Source organism: Zeugodacus cucurbitae, chromosome 4 (assembly GCF_028554725.1).
Source record: "Zeugodacus cucurbitae isolate PBARC_wt_2022May chromosome 4, idZeuCucr1.2, whole genome shotgun sequence".
NCBI lineage: Eukaryota > Metazoa > Arthropoda > Insecta > Diptera > Tephritidae > Zeugodacus > Zeugodacus cucurbitae.
In genome coordinates this window covers 4288430-4303529 of record NC_071669.1, presented here as the reverse complement: position 1 = coordinate 4303529, position 15100 = coordinate 4288430, and the positions used below count along the sequence as shown (strand labels likewise).

At 28.0% G+C, this 15100-nt stretch overlaps 1 protein-coding gene across 4 annotated transcripts; it reads left to right on the top strand.

The window, feature by feature from the left end:
• Positions 1-3033: 3033 nt before the first annotated feature.
• On the top strand, positions 3034-14068 carry LOC105220879 (alanine--glyoxylate aminotransferase 2, mitochondrial). Of its 4 annotated transcripts, XM_054229165.1 has the most exons (6): positions 3035-3449; positions 4007-4024; positions 10578-10899; positions 10960-11657; positions 11721-12103; positions 13667-14068. In XM_054229165.1, exons 1-6 carry the CDS (start codon positions 3446-3448, stop codon positions 13790-13792), a joined length of 1551 nt encoding a protein of 516 aa, XP_054085140.1. In that variant the 5' UTR covers positions 3035-3445; the 3' UTR covers positions 13793-14068. The 4 variants fall into 4 exon arrangements, with proteins under 4 accessions (XP_011195739.2, XP_054085140.1, XP_054085139.1 ...); XM_011197437.3 differs by lacking the exon at positions 4007-4024 and having other exon boundaries at positions 3034-3464; XM_054229164.1 differs by lacking the exons at positions 3035-3449; positions 4007-4024 and adding an exon at positions 10119-10405.
• Positions 14069-15100: the final 1032 nt, after the last annotated feature.

The window sequence follows — 15100 nt, the reverse complement described above, 5'->3', positions numbered from 1 at the left end:
ATTTATTATTTTTGTATTTTTTATTTATTTTGGATTAATTAATTTTTTTTAATTATTTTTTTTTTTAACTTATTTATTTTTTAAGTTAATTATTATTTATTATTAGTTTTTTATAATTATTTTTTCATAGCTAGTATTATTTTTTTAGTTAATTATTTTTGTATTCATTTTTCATATTTATTTTTTATTATTTCAACTTCACCTTAATTATTATTTTTAATTTATACATTTTTTAATAATTATTTTTACTTTTTTTTATAGATATTTACATTATTTTAAAGTTAATTATTTTTTCATAGTAAATTTTTCAATCATTTTTTTTATTTATTATCTTTTTATTAATTAATTAATTTTTTTAATTAATTATTATTTTTCATTGTTTTTTTAAATTATTTTTTAATATTATTACTTCATCCTTTTTTTACAAATTATTTTAATGTTTCATTATTTATTTTAATAATTTAACTTTTAATTTTTTTTAGTTACTTAAATTATTTGTTTATAATTTATTAATTTTTTTAGTACTTACTTTTACTATTTTAACATTAATTTTTTTAATTTAGTTTTTTAATTTTTATTTTATTTTATTTTTTTATTTATTTAATTTTTTTTTTTGTAATTTATTTTTCTTTTTATTTATTTTTTAAATTTTTAATTAATTAATTTTATTTTATTTTAATTTATTATTTTTTTTTTAATTTTTAAATTTTATTTATTTTTGTTTTAATTGTTATAATATTTTATTATTTTCATAGTTAATTAATTTATTTTTTTAGTTAATTCTGATTTTTTATAACTTTTTTATACTTATTTTTTACTATTCTAACTTAACTTTATTTTTTTTTAATTTATAAATTTTTTTACATTTTTTTTTTGTAATTTTAACTTCTTAATTATTTATAATTTTATATTTTTTTCATGATTAATAATTTAAATTATTAATCTTTATTATTTATTTATTTTTTTTTGTCTATTCAGCTGACCTTCTCGTCATCTTTCTTTGATTTAGGCGTTAGAAATTACATTAAAATATATAATTTTATATAAAAATCCAAACAAATGTGTTGCTAAAGGAGAATTGTTGTTTAGCAAAGTCACAAATGTTGCACAAAAATTAAGTTTAGCTTTTATTTGGAGCAACAGCTTTTCCACCATCATTTTGTAGTTTTACAAATAAGAAAATAAAGAGATAAAGGAATATGTATTATAAATAAAATTAAAGTTCGAAACTTGCAAATTGTGGCTTTCATTAATTTGTTTCTTAATAAATATCTTGCAGATGCTTAGAGATAACCACATGTATGTATGTATGTATATCCATATAAATATATGTAATTTTGTTTCTACGAAATGCGTACAATGAACGCTGAAAATGTGTCTAAAATTGGATTTTCCACTTAACGCACAATAACTGGTTTCGCATTTGCATTTGCACCGTGTGTGTGTGTGTGTATTCGTTGCAAAGGTGTGAAGGCGTGCACTAAGGAGTCGAAATTGCAGCTGCCATAACAAATGCAATTGTGACTCCAACGTTTTGCTGTGCGCGGATTAAGTTTCTTTATTATTATTGTTATTGTAGTTATGAGCTAAACATAGATCGCTTGAAAGCTGATATGCAGACAGACATAATCATACATAGATATATAGTCATCTATAAGCCTAGTTAAGTACAGGGTGTGTGGAAAATAATTCAATTGTACGAGTTGTGTTCAAAAAAAAAATAACGGTAATTTTCATTTCTTGACATTTGGACTTTTGGGCACTTGAAAAATTCCCGTTATTTTTGTGTGTGTTAAAAAAAATAACGGTAAATTAATAAATACAATTTCGTTTCTTGACATTTGGGTTTTGGAAGATTCCCGTTATTTTTTGAACACACCTCGTATATGACTTTTCCGTTAGGATAACATTTAGACTGTCATCCATGACAGGTTTAGTAAGGATTTTTCATTAGATAGCAGTTTTCTAGGGTTCTATTTTTCAATTTACGAAAAATCTATTCATTCTGGGATCTGCGAGCTTAAGTTCTTGAATCAGTATAGTCTTAACTGCTTCTAGGTCAAAAAAATTATAAAGAAGTCGTTACTATATCAACTGTGAAATCTATAAACATATTTTATGGGTGATATGAATGTCGTTGGGTGCCCGGTAGAACAGCCTTTATGAGGCCTTACTGACCCTGATATACAATTTCCGAGATACCTCATGTGCTTTGGACAATACGTAAAGTTCCATTAGACACATCAAATACTAACTAACTATATCTCTAATAAAACTCATGATCAATTCTCACCGACCTCCAAGAGGTCTTCAGTTCAGTGCCTCCATATCACAATCACACAGCATAATAAACTTTGTTTACCTTTTCACTTTCAACGCAGCGAAATTCACTTTATCAACAAGTACCTTCGACTGGCACCCTTCCTGCCACTCCCCCCATAAACACTCGCACTAATTTAATCAGTTTAACTGTTGTCGCTATGATTTTTCGCTGCCTGTTTATCGCACACACAGGCAGAGAGCCTGTTCACACGGCACACGAGTGCGCGAGCACGCGACCGCAACGCAATTCTACACCAAAACCAAAACCGGAGCGACTGGGGCGCCTAACAAAATGTGTTCCGCAAATGGAGAAGTCGCCAAAGCATGCGGTTACACAAAAACAATAACAAACAGAGCGCATATGTGAGATGTGTGCGATAGTAGCAAGAATAGAACTCAAGGGCGCCTGAAAGCGCGTTCTAATCCACACTTATATATATTTATACATATATGTATGTGTGTGTGTATCAGCTGGCATGCAAATATACACATTTTTATCAATTTACTATTTATTCTGATTGCAGTAGGTAGATCTCACACTTGCTGCGCTGCTGCCACAGACGCCAGCTCCGCGGCTGCCGCCAACAACAATTGTTGATTGCTTGGACATTTGGTTCGACGATCGCCGCTTGTCTCATGCCGCCAGCCAGTGTATGTGTGTGTGTGCGCTCGCGCTTGACTTCCAAGTGGTTTTCAATAAATTGAAACTTTTAGTTGCGTTGTTGTCACCGCTCGTAGCAGTTCACTAGTCTCTATTTACACGAATTGTTGCCTATCGTTTAGCTTGTGTGGTGTCTAGCGTTTGCTTGTGCCTTGTCTCCTTTTGTGCTGCAGTGCCATTGAACTGTTTGTGTGTGTACATACGCTTGAGAGTTCAAATGTAAATTTGCAGTTTTTTCTTAAAAAATTAAAAAATAAAATAAAATTAAAAATAAATAAGTTGCATTAAAAGTGGACTCGAGACTGCATTGTCATATAAAAAATTAGCATAAATTGGCATTAATTGAGGCGCCTGCAACGCAAAAGTCAACGGTTCGGAAATCAACGGTGTTTCTGTAAAAGTGAACTTCGAAAGGATTGTCATACCGAGTCGGGTGTACAGCGGTCTGTCTAATAAAGCAAAATGTCGAAAAGTTCGTTGGGTGAGTTGAATTTGAAAGAAAAAATTTCCATAATTTTTTTTTATTAAATTAAATTAAATAAAAATTAAAAAATGCAAAATAAAAAAAATTATATTTTACATATAAATTTATAAATAAATAAAAAAATATAAATTATAATAAATAAATAATATGAAAAACAATAATAATTGATTACAAAATATTTTTCTTAATGAAGTGCTCTAAAAAAAAACTCATAAAAAAACTAGAAATAAAATAAAAAAAATTACTTAAATTATAAATATAAAAGAAAAATAAAAATCGAATTATAAATATAAAAAAAAAAAAAATAATAATAATGTTAATAAAATCTAAAAATAAAATAAAAATAAAATTCTAAAAAAAATTTTAATCATTAAAAATAAAATTAAAAAAAGGATAAATATAAAATAAAAAAACAAAATTAAATTTTACATATAAAATTATAAATATATAAAAAAGTATATATTATAATATATAAATAATACGGAAACCAATAATAATTGATTTTTAAATATTTTTTTTAATGAAGTGCTCTAAAATTTTGTCGAAAAGTTCGTTGGGTTCATAAAAAAACTAGAAATAACAAAAAAATATAAATAAAATTTTAAATATACAAAATAATAAAATAATAATAATGATAATAAAATCTAAAAATAAAATAAAAAAATAGAAATAAAATTGTAAAAAAAATTATAATTATTAAAAATAAAATAATAATACTAATAATAAAAACAATAAATAAAATAAAAAAATAAAATTCTAAATATAAAAAATAATAATAATAAAATCTAAAAATAAAATAAAAAATATAAATCGAATTATAAAAATAAAAAAAAAATAATAATAATACTAGAATCTAAAAATAAAATAAAAAATATAAATAAAATACTAAAAAAAATTATAATTATTAAAAATAAATTAATAATACCAATAATAAAAACTATAAATATAAAAGAAAAATAAAAATCGAATTATAAAAATAAAAAATAATAATAATAATAATAATAACAGAATCTAAAAATAAAATAAAAAAATATAAATAAAATACTAAAAGAAATTATAATTATTAAAAATAAAATAAAGCAATAATAAAAACTATAAATAAAATAAAAAAATAAAATTCTAAATATAAAAAATAATAATAATAAAATCTAAAAATAAAATAAAAAATATAAATAAAATGCTAAAAAAAATTAAATATTAAAAATAATAATAATTCGTAATGCATTATGTTTTCGAAATATTCAATTCGTGCGTTAAATTAAAAAAAAATTTAAATATTTTAATAATAAAATTATAAAAAATATATATTTTTCTAAAAGATAGATATTATGAATATCAATTATAATCCATGTTAAAATATTTTTTTTTTTAATAAAGTGCTCTAAAATGTTTACAAAAGTAATAAAAATTGTAAGAAAGGTGTTCTCATATAATATTTAAGTCGCCAAATGAAATATAAAATGGTGACATACATATTTTTTTTTACAAAAAAACTCAAAATTACAAACATATGGCAATATAAAATAATAAAAAATATATTTAAAACTATCATAAACAATTTTAGAAGTTTTTAATGTATTTTTAATTTTATTTTTTAATACATTTTTAATTAATAATATTTAAAATCTCGAAACAAAGTATAAAAAATAAAAAAATAAAGATAAAAATTTAATAAAAGTATATAAATAGTATAAATAAAATTTAAAGTGAATTTGTAATATTTTTTTACAATACATTTGGCATAATAAATAAATAATAAATTCATTAAAAACGATAATCAATAATATTAGATATTTTTAATTTATATAATACCTGTTTTGTTAATATTATAATATTTAATATTTCTAAAAAAATATAAAAAAACAATAATTTATTGAAAATATATAATTAAAATAAAGTAAAATATAAAATGATCTGTAATATATTTTTTTTCACAAAATAACTAAAATTTATAAGTATATGGCATCATAAAAAAAACTATCATAAACAACTTTTGTGATTTTTAAATAATAAATAAAATTTTTTGTTAATTATTTTTAATATCTCTAACCAAAATTAAAAAAAAAAAATAAAAATAATGATTTAATCAAAATATATGTATGTATATGCAGATATAACAAAATAAAATATTAAATATTAACTGCATGCATAAATTATGCAGAGTTTCAACATTTGTATGACCTTTTAATTATAAAAAACTCAAATTTTTCGAATAAATTTTTTTTGCTTTAAAAATAAAAAAAAGTATATTAAAAATGATTATTGTCCTTAAAAAAATTAAATAATTTTTTATATCTCTATTTTTTTTTTATAATAAATATTGCAAAAAAAAATTAAAAATATTTTTCTTAAAAAAATAAATATTGAAAAATAAATCAGGACTATTAAAAAAAATATTTCTATTAAATTTAATTCCAAAACTGTGATGCACAGCGTAATTAATTATTAATTGTAATTATGCAAATTGTCTGTATTATCTGCGAGCAGTTATAATCTTAATACACAAACAAACAAAGAAACAACAATAACAACAACAGCAACAAGAACCGGCCACACAATCTAATATCAACAATTGCGTAGTTTAGACGCTAGAGCTGGTCCGCTCTATAAATAACTAGAAAAATATGCCAACGCAACAACAACAACAACAACAGCAACCGGTAAAATTTCTTATCATCAGCACACATACAGTTGTGGATAATAATAATAACAAAAACAACAACAATAAAAAACTTGGTACAGGCGCACAAGTCTTACAAGTGTGAACATATGCGCACAAGTGGCAATTTATTTATTTTTATGTTTTTTTTTTTTTGGTTTCTGTTGATATGAGTGCCATCAATTGTTGATTGTGGTGCGCTACAATGGATGCTGAAGATTTTGGGATTTTATGTTTTTAATGAAAAATTATTGTTTTTTAAACATTTTATTTACGAAAAATATTTAAAAAAAATATTTCGAAATTAATTTATTAAAAGTATTGAGGATTTTAAAAGTTTTGAAAATATGCTTACCGAAAAAATTAAAATTTAAGGTTATGTGATACGAAGGAATAAAGTCAAAGGTTTTTGGAAAATTGTAAATGATTGAATATTAATTTTTAATAAAATTTTCATCAGAGAGAGAAATTTAATTAATTTTTTTACATAAAAAAATTTTCTTGCATAAAAAAAAATATTTTTTTTTCTCTCACATGAAATTTTTTTAAATTAATTTTAATAAAAAAAAATTCTGATTGAATATTAATTTTTTCATTAAAATTTTCATCAGAATAAAATTTGATTGCTTTTTTACATAAAAAATTTTCTCACATACAATTTTTGTTTTTCTCACATAAAAAAATTTTTATAAAAAATATATTATATTATAAATATATATATATTATAAAAAAATATATTATATATTATTATGAAAATTTTTTTTGTGAAATTTTTAAAAAATTTTTTTTTATGAAATTTTATAAATTTTTTTTTATTAATATTTTTTATGAAAAGTTGTTTGTCAATTTTCACTTTTGAGTTTAGAAAATTACAAATATCAGTATTTTTACCTAATCCATAGCTCATCTGACAACCATTGTAGATGTATCACATTTCTTATCAACTTCGTTGGGGTCCAGTATTTACGTTATTTGACAGTAGCTTAATAATAATCACAATAGCCTAGGTATACACACGCTTCGCAGCCGATAAGATAAAAATTAATGCTACAAAATAATTAAATCGTAGTTAATTTGTGAGTTTTGGACTATGATTTATACCCTTAAAGCCAGTGTAGAGGTAATGAGATAAGCATACATACAGTTTACGGCATATAACGGGTGATTTTTTTGAGGTTAGGATTTTCATGCATTAGTATTTGACAGATCACGTGGGATTTCAGACATGGTGTCAAAGAGAAAGATGCTCAGTATGCTTTGACATTTCATCATGAATAGACTTACTAACGAGCAACGCTTGCAAATCATTGAATTTTATTACCAAAATCAGTGTTCGGTTCGAAATGTTTTTATCGACAAATTTTGTTCAGCGATGAGGCTCATTTCTGGTTGAATGGCTACGTAAATAAGCAAAATTGCCGCATTTGGGGTGAAGAGCAACCAGAAGCCGTTCAAGAACTGCCCATGCATCCCGAAAAATGCACTGTTTGGTGTGGTTTGTACGCTGGTGGAATCATTGGACCGTATTTTTCAAAGATGCTGTTGGACGCAACGTTACGGTGAATGGCGATCGCTATCGTTCGATGCTAACAAACTTTTTGTTGCCAAAAATGGAAGAACTGAACTTGGTTGACATGTGGTTTCAACAAGATGGCGCTACATGCCACACAGCTCGCGATTCTATGGCCATTTTGAGGGAAAACTTCGGAGAACAATTCATCTCAAGAAATGGACCCGTAAGTTGGCCACCAAGATCATGCGATTTAACGCCTTTAGACTATTTTTTGTGGGGCTACGTCAAGTCTAAAGTCTACAGAAATAAGCCAGCAACTATTCCAGCTTTGGAAGACAACATTTCCGAAGAAATTCGGGCTATTCCGGCCGAAATGCTTGAAAAAGTTGCCCAAAATTGGACTTTCCGAATGGACCACCTAAGACGCAGCCGCGGTCAACATTTAAATGAAATTATCTTCAAAAAGTAAATGTCATGAACCAATCTAACGTTTCAAATAAAGAACCGATGAGATTTTGCAAATTTTATGCGTTTTTTTTTTTAAAAAGTTATCAAGCTCTTAAAAAATCACCCTTTAAATAAGAGCGCAAGCAATTACTAGCATAGATTACAATTTTTTTTTATTTTATTATTATTTTAATAAAAAAAATTTATTATGTTCCTTATCTCCATTTGTCTTCTATTCGTCAAACTTTTATGACCACGGCAATTTATTAGAGCAATCTAGTTTAAAGATCAGAGTTCGCCAAACAACGTCATTGCGACTTGAACTTGGCTGTTGAAAGCGTTTGTCTTTGTCTTATCAGTTTTCACACTAAATAATAATTATGTATATATGCATGAATATGTATGAAAAGTAATCAAATAAAAATGTGAAATTGCAACGATTTTGATAATAAGTCATGCGATTAAATAGTAACGGCTGCACATTTGCATTACCGGCTGCGGTACGTATGTAGGTACACGTGATCATAGCTGTACTTTCTTTTGCACCCGGTGCGAATGCTTTTTTAAATTACATATTCTTTTTTAATACAAACTTGTAGAATATGCAAATTGAGCTGACAAGAGGTCAGAGGTCAGAAACAGTCTAGGAATGCTCTTTCATATATTTTACTGTCCCTTGGCTCATTTTTTATATAGGGTGTGAATACAAAATCGATTTTATTTTTTTAATTTAATTTTATAATGAAGAAAGATGACAGCTGTCAATATTTGACAGTATCAATATGCTAAAGTGACAGTTAAACGTCAGATAAGATATCTGTTATTGACAATGCTTGTCAAGCATTGCGTATTTGATAATTTTAATGAAAATGTTGCATATACTTCAAGGTAGGTCTAGCTATACAGTTGAACTTACATAACTCGAACTTTTAAAACTCGAAATTCTCCCTAACTCAAACTCTTGAATTGGCAATAGAAGTCAAATGTTTTACAAATTACCTGCCGTCACTCGGAAGTCTCTCTAACTTGAAGTGTTTTTGTGGATTATGGTGTTTCGTGTAAGAGTAGTTCAACTGTATTTATAATTCGGAATACGTGATGTGTTCAAAAAATAACGGGAATTTTAATTTTTTTCGAATTTAGAGAGTCCAATTTCACATTTTTTTTAATATTGATATCGACTGAGGTCCGAAAAAAGCTGCTAAGCTTAGAGCTGTTTTATAAGCTTGGCGATTTTCATTTCTTAAAACCTCACACTTCAGATTGCTTGTTCGAGAATTCTTGGCCAAAAACGAAACTGTAACGATGCCCCAGCCTCCATATTCGCCAGAAATTACTCGGTGTGACTTTTTTCTACTTCCAAAAAAAAGAGAACCAAAAAGTGCCATACTAAAAATCATTGAAAGAACCAAAGGCAATCCCAAAGAACGAGTTTGAAGTGTTTCGACGTTTGCTAAGCACTAGCATAAGATCATAAAATCGAATGGGGACTATTTTGAGACAAAAATATTAGTAGACGCATGAATAAATATTTTTTCAAAACACAAAAATTCCCGTTATTTTTTGAACACAACTCGAATACCTTCCGTTCTCTGGAAACCGTTAATTTTTTATAAAATTATATTTATTTTACTCAAAAAGTTAAACAATCAGCTTTCAAAACACCTTTCTACTAGTTAAAGCTGCAATTATAAGCTTTTCCTCCCTGCACCCCCTAATTAATGCAAACGTATGCACTCCCACCCAACTTTCTAATTCTCTTTCGTATTCTATTCCCATATAGAAGTGGATTAATACACTGAAATGTCCCTGAACGTGATCGTACAATGCCGTTGTGGCGCAGTTTATGCATATAGTACATAGTTGATTCAGACTTAACTTGCCACGATTACGATGTGTATAATTGAACGTGTTAATATGTCGGTTTTTTGTTGTTGTTTTTTTGCACAATATGCAAAATAAAAATTTGTAATTCAATGTACCACTAATCAGCTAGTAGGCGTTGTTAATGCACTGTGATCACGAAGAAAGAGCAAAAAATGTCGCGCAAAGTTGCGGAAAATGTTTATAAACAACGGCGTCTAACACGTGATTATCACAGATGCCTTTTATTGGTTGTAATTGATAGTTAATCAATGGAATATTGAATTCCTAGTTGACAATCTAACAGTCGAGCTGATAATACCACCTATATAAGAGCCAGCTACCATATAATTCTGCAGCCTATTAACTGAGGATCGGCAACGTTGAAGACCCTCAACTTAAAAACGATCGTTCGCAATCTAGAAGTATAAATGCTACCGGATTTTTCCCTATTTGGTATTTGACCGAGCTTTCCATACTATCTATTCCTATATTGTCCGGAAAAAGGAGGACTCTGCATGTCTTAAGTGGCCTTAGAGCAACTGAAGCATCACGTCTATATTTCCTCATCACTTTTATCTCTTTTGTAGTAACATAACCTGAACTAATCACTATACTCATGTTTCAGTCCAAACGGCCCGCTTGATGCGCCATGGTCTACAACAACGTACCACCACAACACTACACTCGAAGGCCTCACCAGCTGTGATGCCGGAAATACAAACCGAAATACCCGAATGCGACTACCAAGCACCACAATATGCGGGACCAAGTTACGAAAAGGTGCTGGAGATACGACAGAAGCATATTACACCGAACATTGTGCCACATTTCAAGAAACCGCTCTTGATACACAGCGGCCGCATGCAGTGGCTGTTCGATCATGAGGGTCGTCGTTACTTGGATATGTTTGGCGGTATTGTGACAGTTTCCGTGGGTCATTGTCATCCGTAAGTAACAATTGAGTTTAACCTTATATTCTGTGAAGATAAATATGTTCTTTCAAACAGCAAAGTGAATCGCGCGCTGGAGCAACAGATCAACACACTCTGGCATACAACGAACATTTATTTGCATCCGAAGATACACGAGTACGCCGAACGTTTGGCCGCCAAGTTCCCCGGCGATCTTAAAGCGGTGTGCTTTGTGAACTCCGGCTCGGAGGCCAACGATCTCGCCATGCTTATGGCGCGCATGCACACCGGCAATCAGGATATCATCACATTCCGCAATGCCTATCACGGCATGTCACCGTACACCATGGGTCTGACGGCGCTCTCGACTTGGCGCTTCCCACTGCCTGGCGTCAATAATGGCATACAGCATGTTATGAACCCCGATCCGTATTTGGGACTCTGGGGCGGCGCCGCATGTCGTGATTCGCCCATACAAACGGATCGTAAGTGCGAGTGTACGCAGGAGAGCGGCTGCCAGGCCGGCGCGCGGTACTACGAGCAATTGGAGGAAGTTTTCAAGTACTCATTGCCGCGCGGACGTGTCGCCGCTATGTTTGCCGAGTCCATACAGGGTGTGGGCGGTACAGTGCAATATCCGAAAGGTTATATTAAAAAGGCGGCGGAATTGGTACGCGCCAATGGTGGTGTGTTCATCGCAGATGAGGTACAAACCGGTTTTGGACGTACCGGCGATCACTTCTGGGGATTTGAGGGCCATGACTTTATACCGGACATTGTCACGATGGCGAAGGGTGAGTTCGGTTACATGTTTGACTAAAGAACACATAATATAACTGTTATTAACTCCCACAAAGGTATCGGCAATGGCTTCCCGCTCGCCGCTGTGGTGACCACACCCAAGATTGCTGCATCGCTGGGACAAGCGCTGCACTTCAATACCTACGGCGGCAATCCGATGGCCAGCGCTGTTGGTATTTCTGTCTTGGATGTTATCGAGGAGGAGAAACTACAGAAGAACTCACTGGAAGTGGGCTCGTACTTTCTCAAGAGCTTGTCGGAGTTGCGTGAACGTTTCGAGATCATCGGCGATGTGCGCGGCAAAGGTTTGATGATCGGCGTTGAGTTGGTATCCGATCGTGCGACAAGAGCGCCACTTAGCGCGCCGCATGTGTTGGAAATCTGGGAGACCTGCAAGGATATGGGTGTGCTCTTTGGTCGTGGCGGTCTCAATGGCAATGTGAGTAGAGAAATTTGTTTATAAATAATATTTTGGGCATATTTTCTATGTATTAAATATGTTTTCGACAATTGTTGTTGTTTATTTCTGTATATATATGAACAAAACTTTGTCGCCTTGACTTTCAAAATACTATTAATAATTTTGCCTGAGTTTAACAAACATTCTCGCTCATACTAAACCACACCCCTACTCTATCCCAACACATCTCTCTTTCTCTCTCTTTCCTTTCTCTCTTGCAGGTTTTCCGCATTAAACCGCCCATGTGCATTACGAAAACGGATGTCAAATTCGCCGTGGACACTTTGGCAAACGCTATAACTGCGGCGGCGAACAAAAAACTGTAGAAGATGACTGGAAAGCTTAGAAGGATTGCATTTATTTTGAAGAGTTTACTTAAACCAACGATTCTCTTTTAAACTATTTTTTTGTAGTTGTTAGTTAAGCCTTTTTTTCGCTTACGCTTAAAATATTAGTCAGTACGGTTCAAGTTCCATTTTCTGCCTTCAATTACCTCTTAAATGTAAACTTTGCGGTTGTTTGTTGTTGTCCGAAGAGGCAACTTTTTTAGTCAGCTTTATATATGACACATAAGCTTTAGATTTTTACTATATGGCAACTCTAAAGACTAAATATTGTTATGTAATTCTTTTTTACACTGAAATAACTGTATTTTTGTCATGCATTTAGACTTTTTATATATTTTTTATTTAGTTAACCGACATTGTAACGATTTTAGTAATTTTTATATAGATTTATTATGCAATATTTGATAATTGGTGATTCATTATTAAAGTGGAAATATTAAATAAAGGAACATAAATATGTAATTGGCTATACGACAGTTTTAATTATATAATTTATAGATATACTGAAGGTACTTACCTTAATAGGGGGCACTCAATGAGGCTTTGGAGCTTTATAAAGATGTGGTTTTGGTATATTATTTATAAAAAGTAATGCAAAAAATATTTGAATCCAAGTAATAATGTCTTGATGTTTTGAATTTAGGAGCTAGTAGCTGCAACAAATCAAGAAATATATGACATTAATGGAAAAATTATGATTAAATATAAAAATGAATTACAAAAAAAAAATGTTAAATTTTTTATAATTACAAAAAAAAAAGAATTTACATTTTTATTCTAAATAATTAAAATATATATATTTTAATTTTTAATAATTAACAACATTTTTTTTAATTAAAATAAATTAATAAAATTTTTTTTTTTTAAATAAAAAAAAACAAATAATAATAAAAACATTATTTATAAAAAAAAATAAAAATATAATTAAATTAATTAATAATTAAATATTATTATTTTTATAGCTTATAGCATTAAATATAAAAAAAACCATAAATGTGTAAAAATATTTTTTATAACCTTACTTTTTATCAACAAACATACATGCACACAATCCTTTCCTTTCATGATGAGAAACCAACAAAATATTTTTATGCATGAAATGTTTTTTATTTAATTTTTTAATCTATTTTTTCTAATTCTAATAATATCAATCGCCTAACAAATATATCAACATTTTTCTTCTGCAATCCCTTAGGTGCTCAGCATTTGTCCACCACTCTGCATCAGCTACAACGATGCCGACTTGGCATTGAGTGTCATCGAGACTGTATGCGCACAGCATCTGGAGAAAAGACTACGCAATTGGCGTAGAAATGTCTGAAAAGTATATGAGAAGTTACTGAAATGAAATTTAATGCTATAGACAGCCAGCGCGACGATTGCGAAGTCAAACAAATATGTGGAGCAGGAGTGTGACACTCCAGAAAATGATTTACAAGATGGGTTAACATGTACAGACATGTTTGTATGTACATAAGTTGGTAAAAATGTATTTGCTGTGAGATTAGAAAATATTTCAAAAAGCACAATTCGAATAATCGGTAACATTTTATGAAAATGTAGACAGAATATTTTTTTTTGCAAAATAATTTTTTTTTTTAAATATTTTTTTTTTACAAATTATTTTTTTTTGTTTTACAAAATAAAATATAATTAATTATTATAATTATTTTTGTTTATAAAAATTATTTCTATATTTTTATATTTTTATTTTAAATAAAAATGTATACGAATTTATGTTATTGAAAAGCAACAGAGTTGCCATAGCATTTAAATATTTATACGAACATATATTTTATGATCTAAACGAATTTAGAAAAGGTTATTTTGCTCGAAATTAAAAAAAAATAATTCAAAAATTATCTCAGAAATTTTCGAAATTCAAAAAAATATATTCGAAATATATTTAGAAAAGGTTATTTTCACGAAATCAAAATTAAAAATATTAATAAATGAAGTTTGATTTTCTCAGAAATTTTCGAAATATAAAAATAAATATATATAAAGTTTCCAAAATATATTCAAAATATATTTAGAAAAGCTTATTTTGCTCGAAAATTAAAAAAAAAATTTGTCAAAATTGTAGTATGATTTTCTCAAAATTTAAGAAATAAATAAATAAAAAATTTCAAAAATATATTCGAAAATATTTCGAAATATATTTAGAAAGGTTATTTTCTCGAAAATTAAAAATGTTACTAAATGAAGTTTGATTTTCTTAGAAATTTTTTAAATATAAAAAAAAACATATATATAAAGTTTCGAAAATATATTCAAAAATATTTCCAAATATATTTAGAAAAAGTTATTTTGCTCGAAATTTAAAAAAAAAAATATTAAAAAATTAAGTTTGATTTTCTCAGAAATTTTCGAAATATAAAAATTAATATATATAAAGTTTCGAAAATATTTCGAAATATATTTAGAAAAGGTTATTTTCACGAAAATTTAAATTAAAAATATTAATAAATGAAGTTTGATTTTCTCAAACATTTTCGAAATTTAAAAATAAATAAATATAAAGTTTCGAAAATATATTCGAAAATATTTCGAAATATATTTAGAAAAGCTTATTTTCTCGAAAATTAAATAAAACAAAAATAATTCAAAAATGTAGTATGATCTCATA

Excerpts from the sequence above, each read along its gene's own strand:
- LOC105220879 (XM_054229164.1), top strand. The coding sequence starts at position 10,381 with ATGCTACCGGATTTTTCCCTATTTG. Across the intron at positions 11,658-11,720 it reads CATTGTCACGATGGCGAAGG|GTATCGGCAATGGCTTCCCG; the intron begins GTGAGTTCGGTT and ends ACTCCCACAAAG. Across the intron at positions 12,104-13,666 it reads GTGGCGGTCTCAATGGCAAT|GTGCTCAGCATTTGTCCACC; the intron begins GTGAGTAGAGAA and ends GCAATCCCTTAG.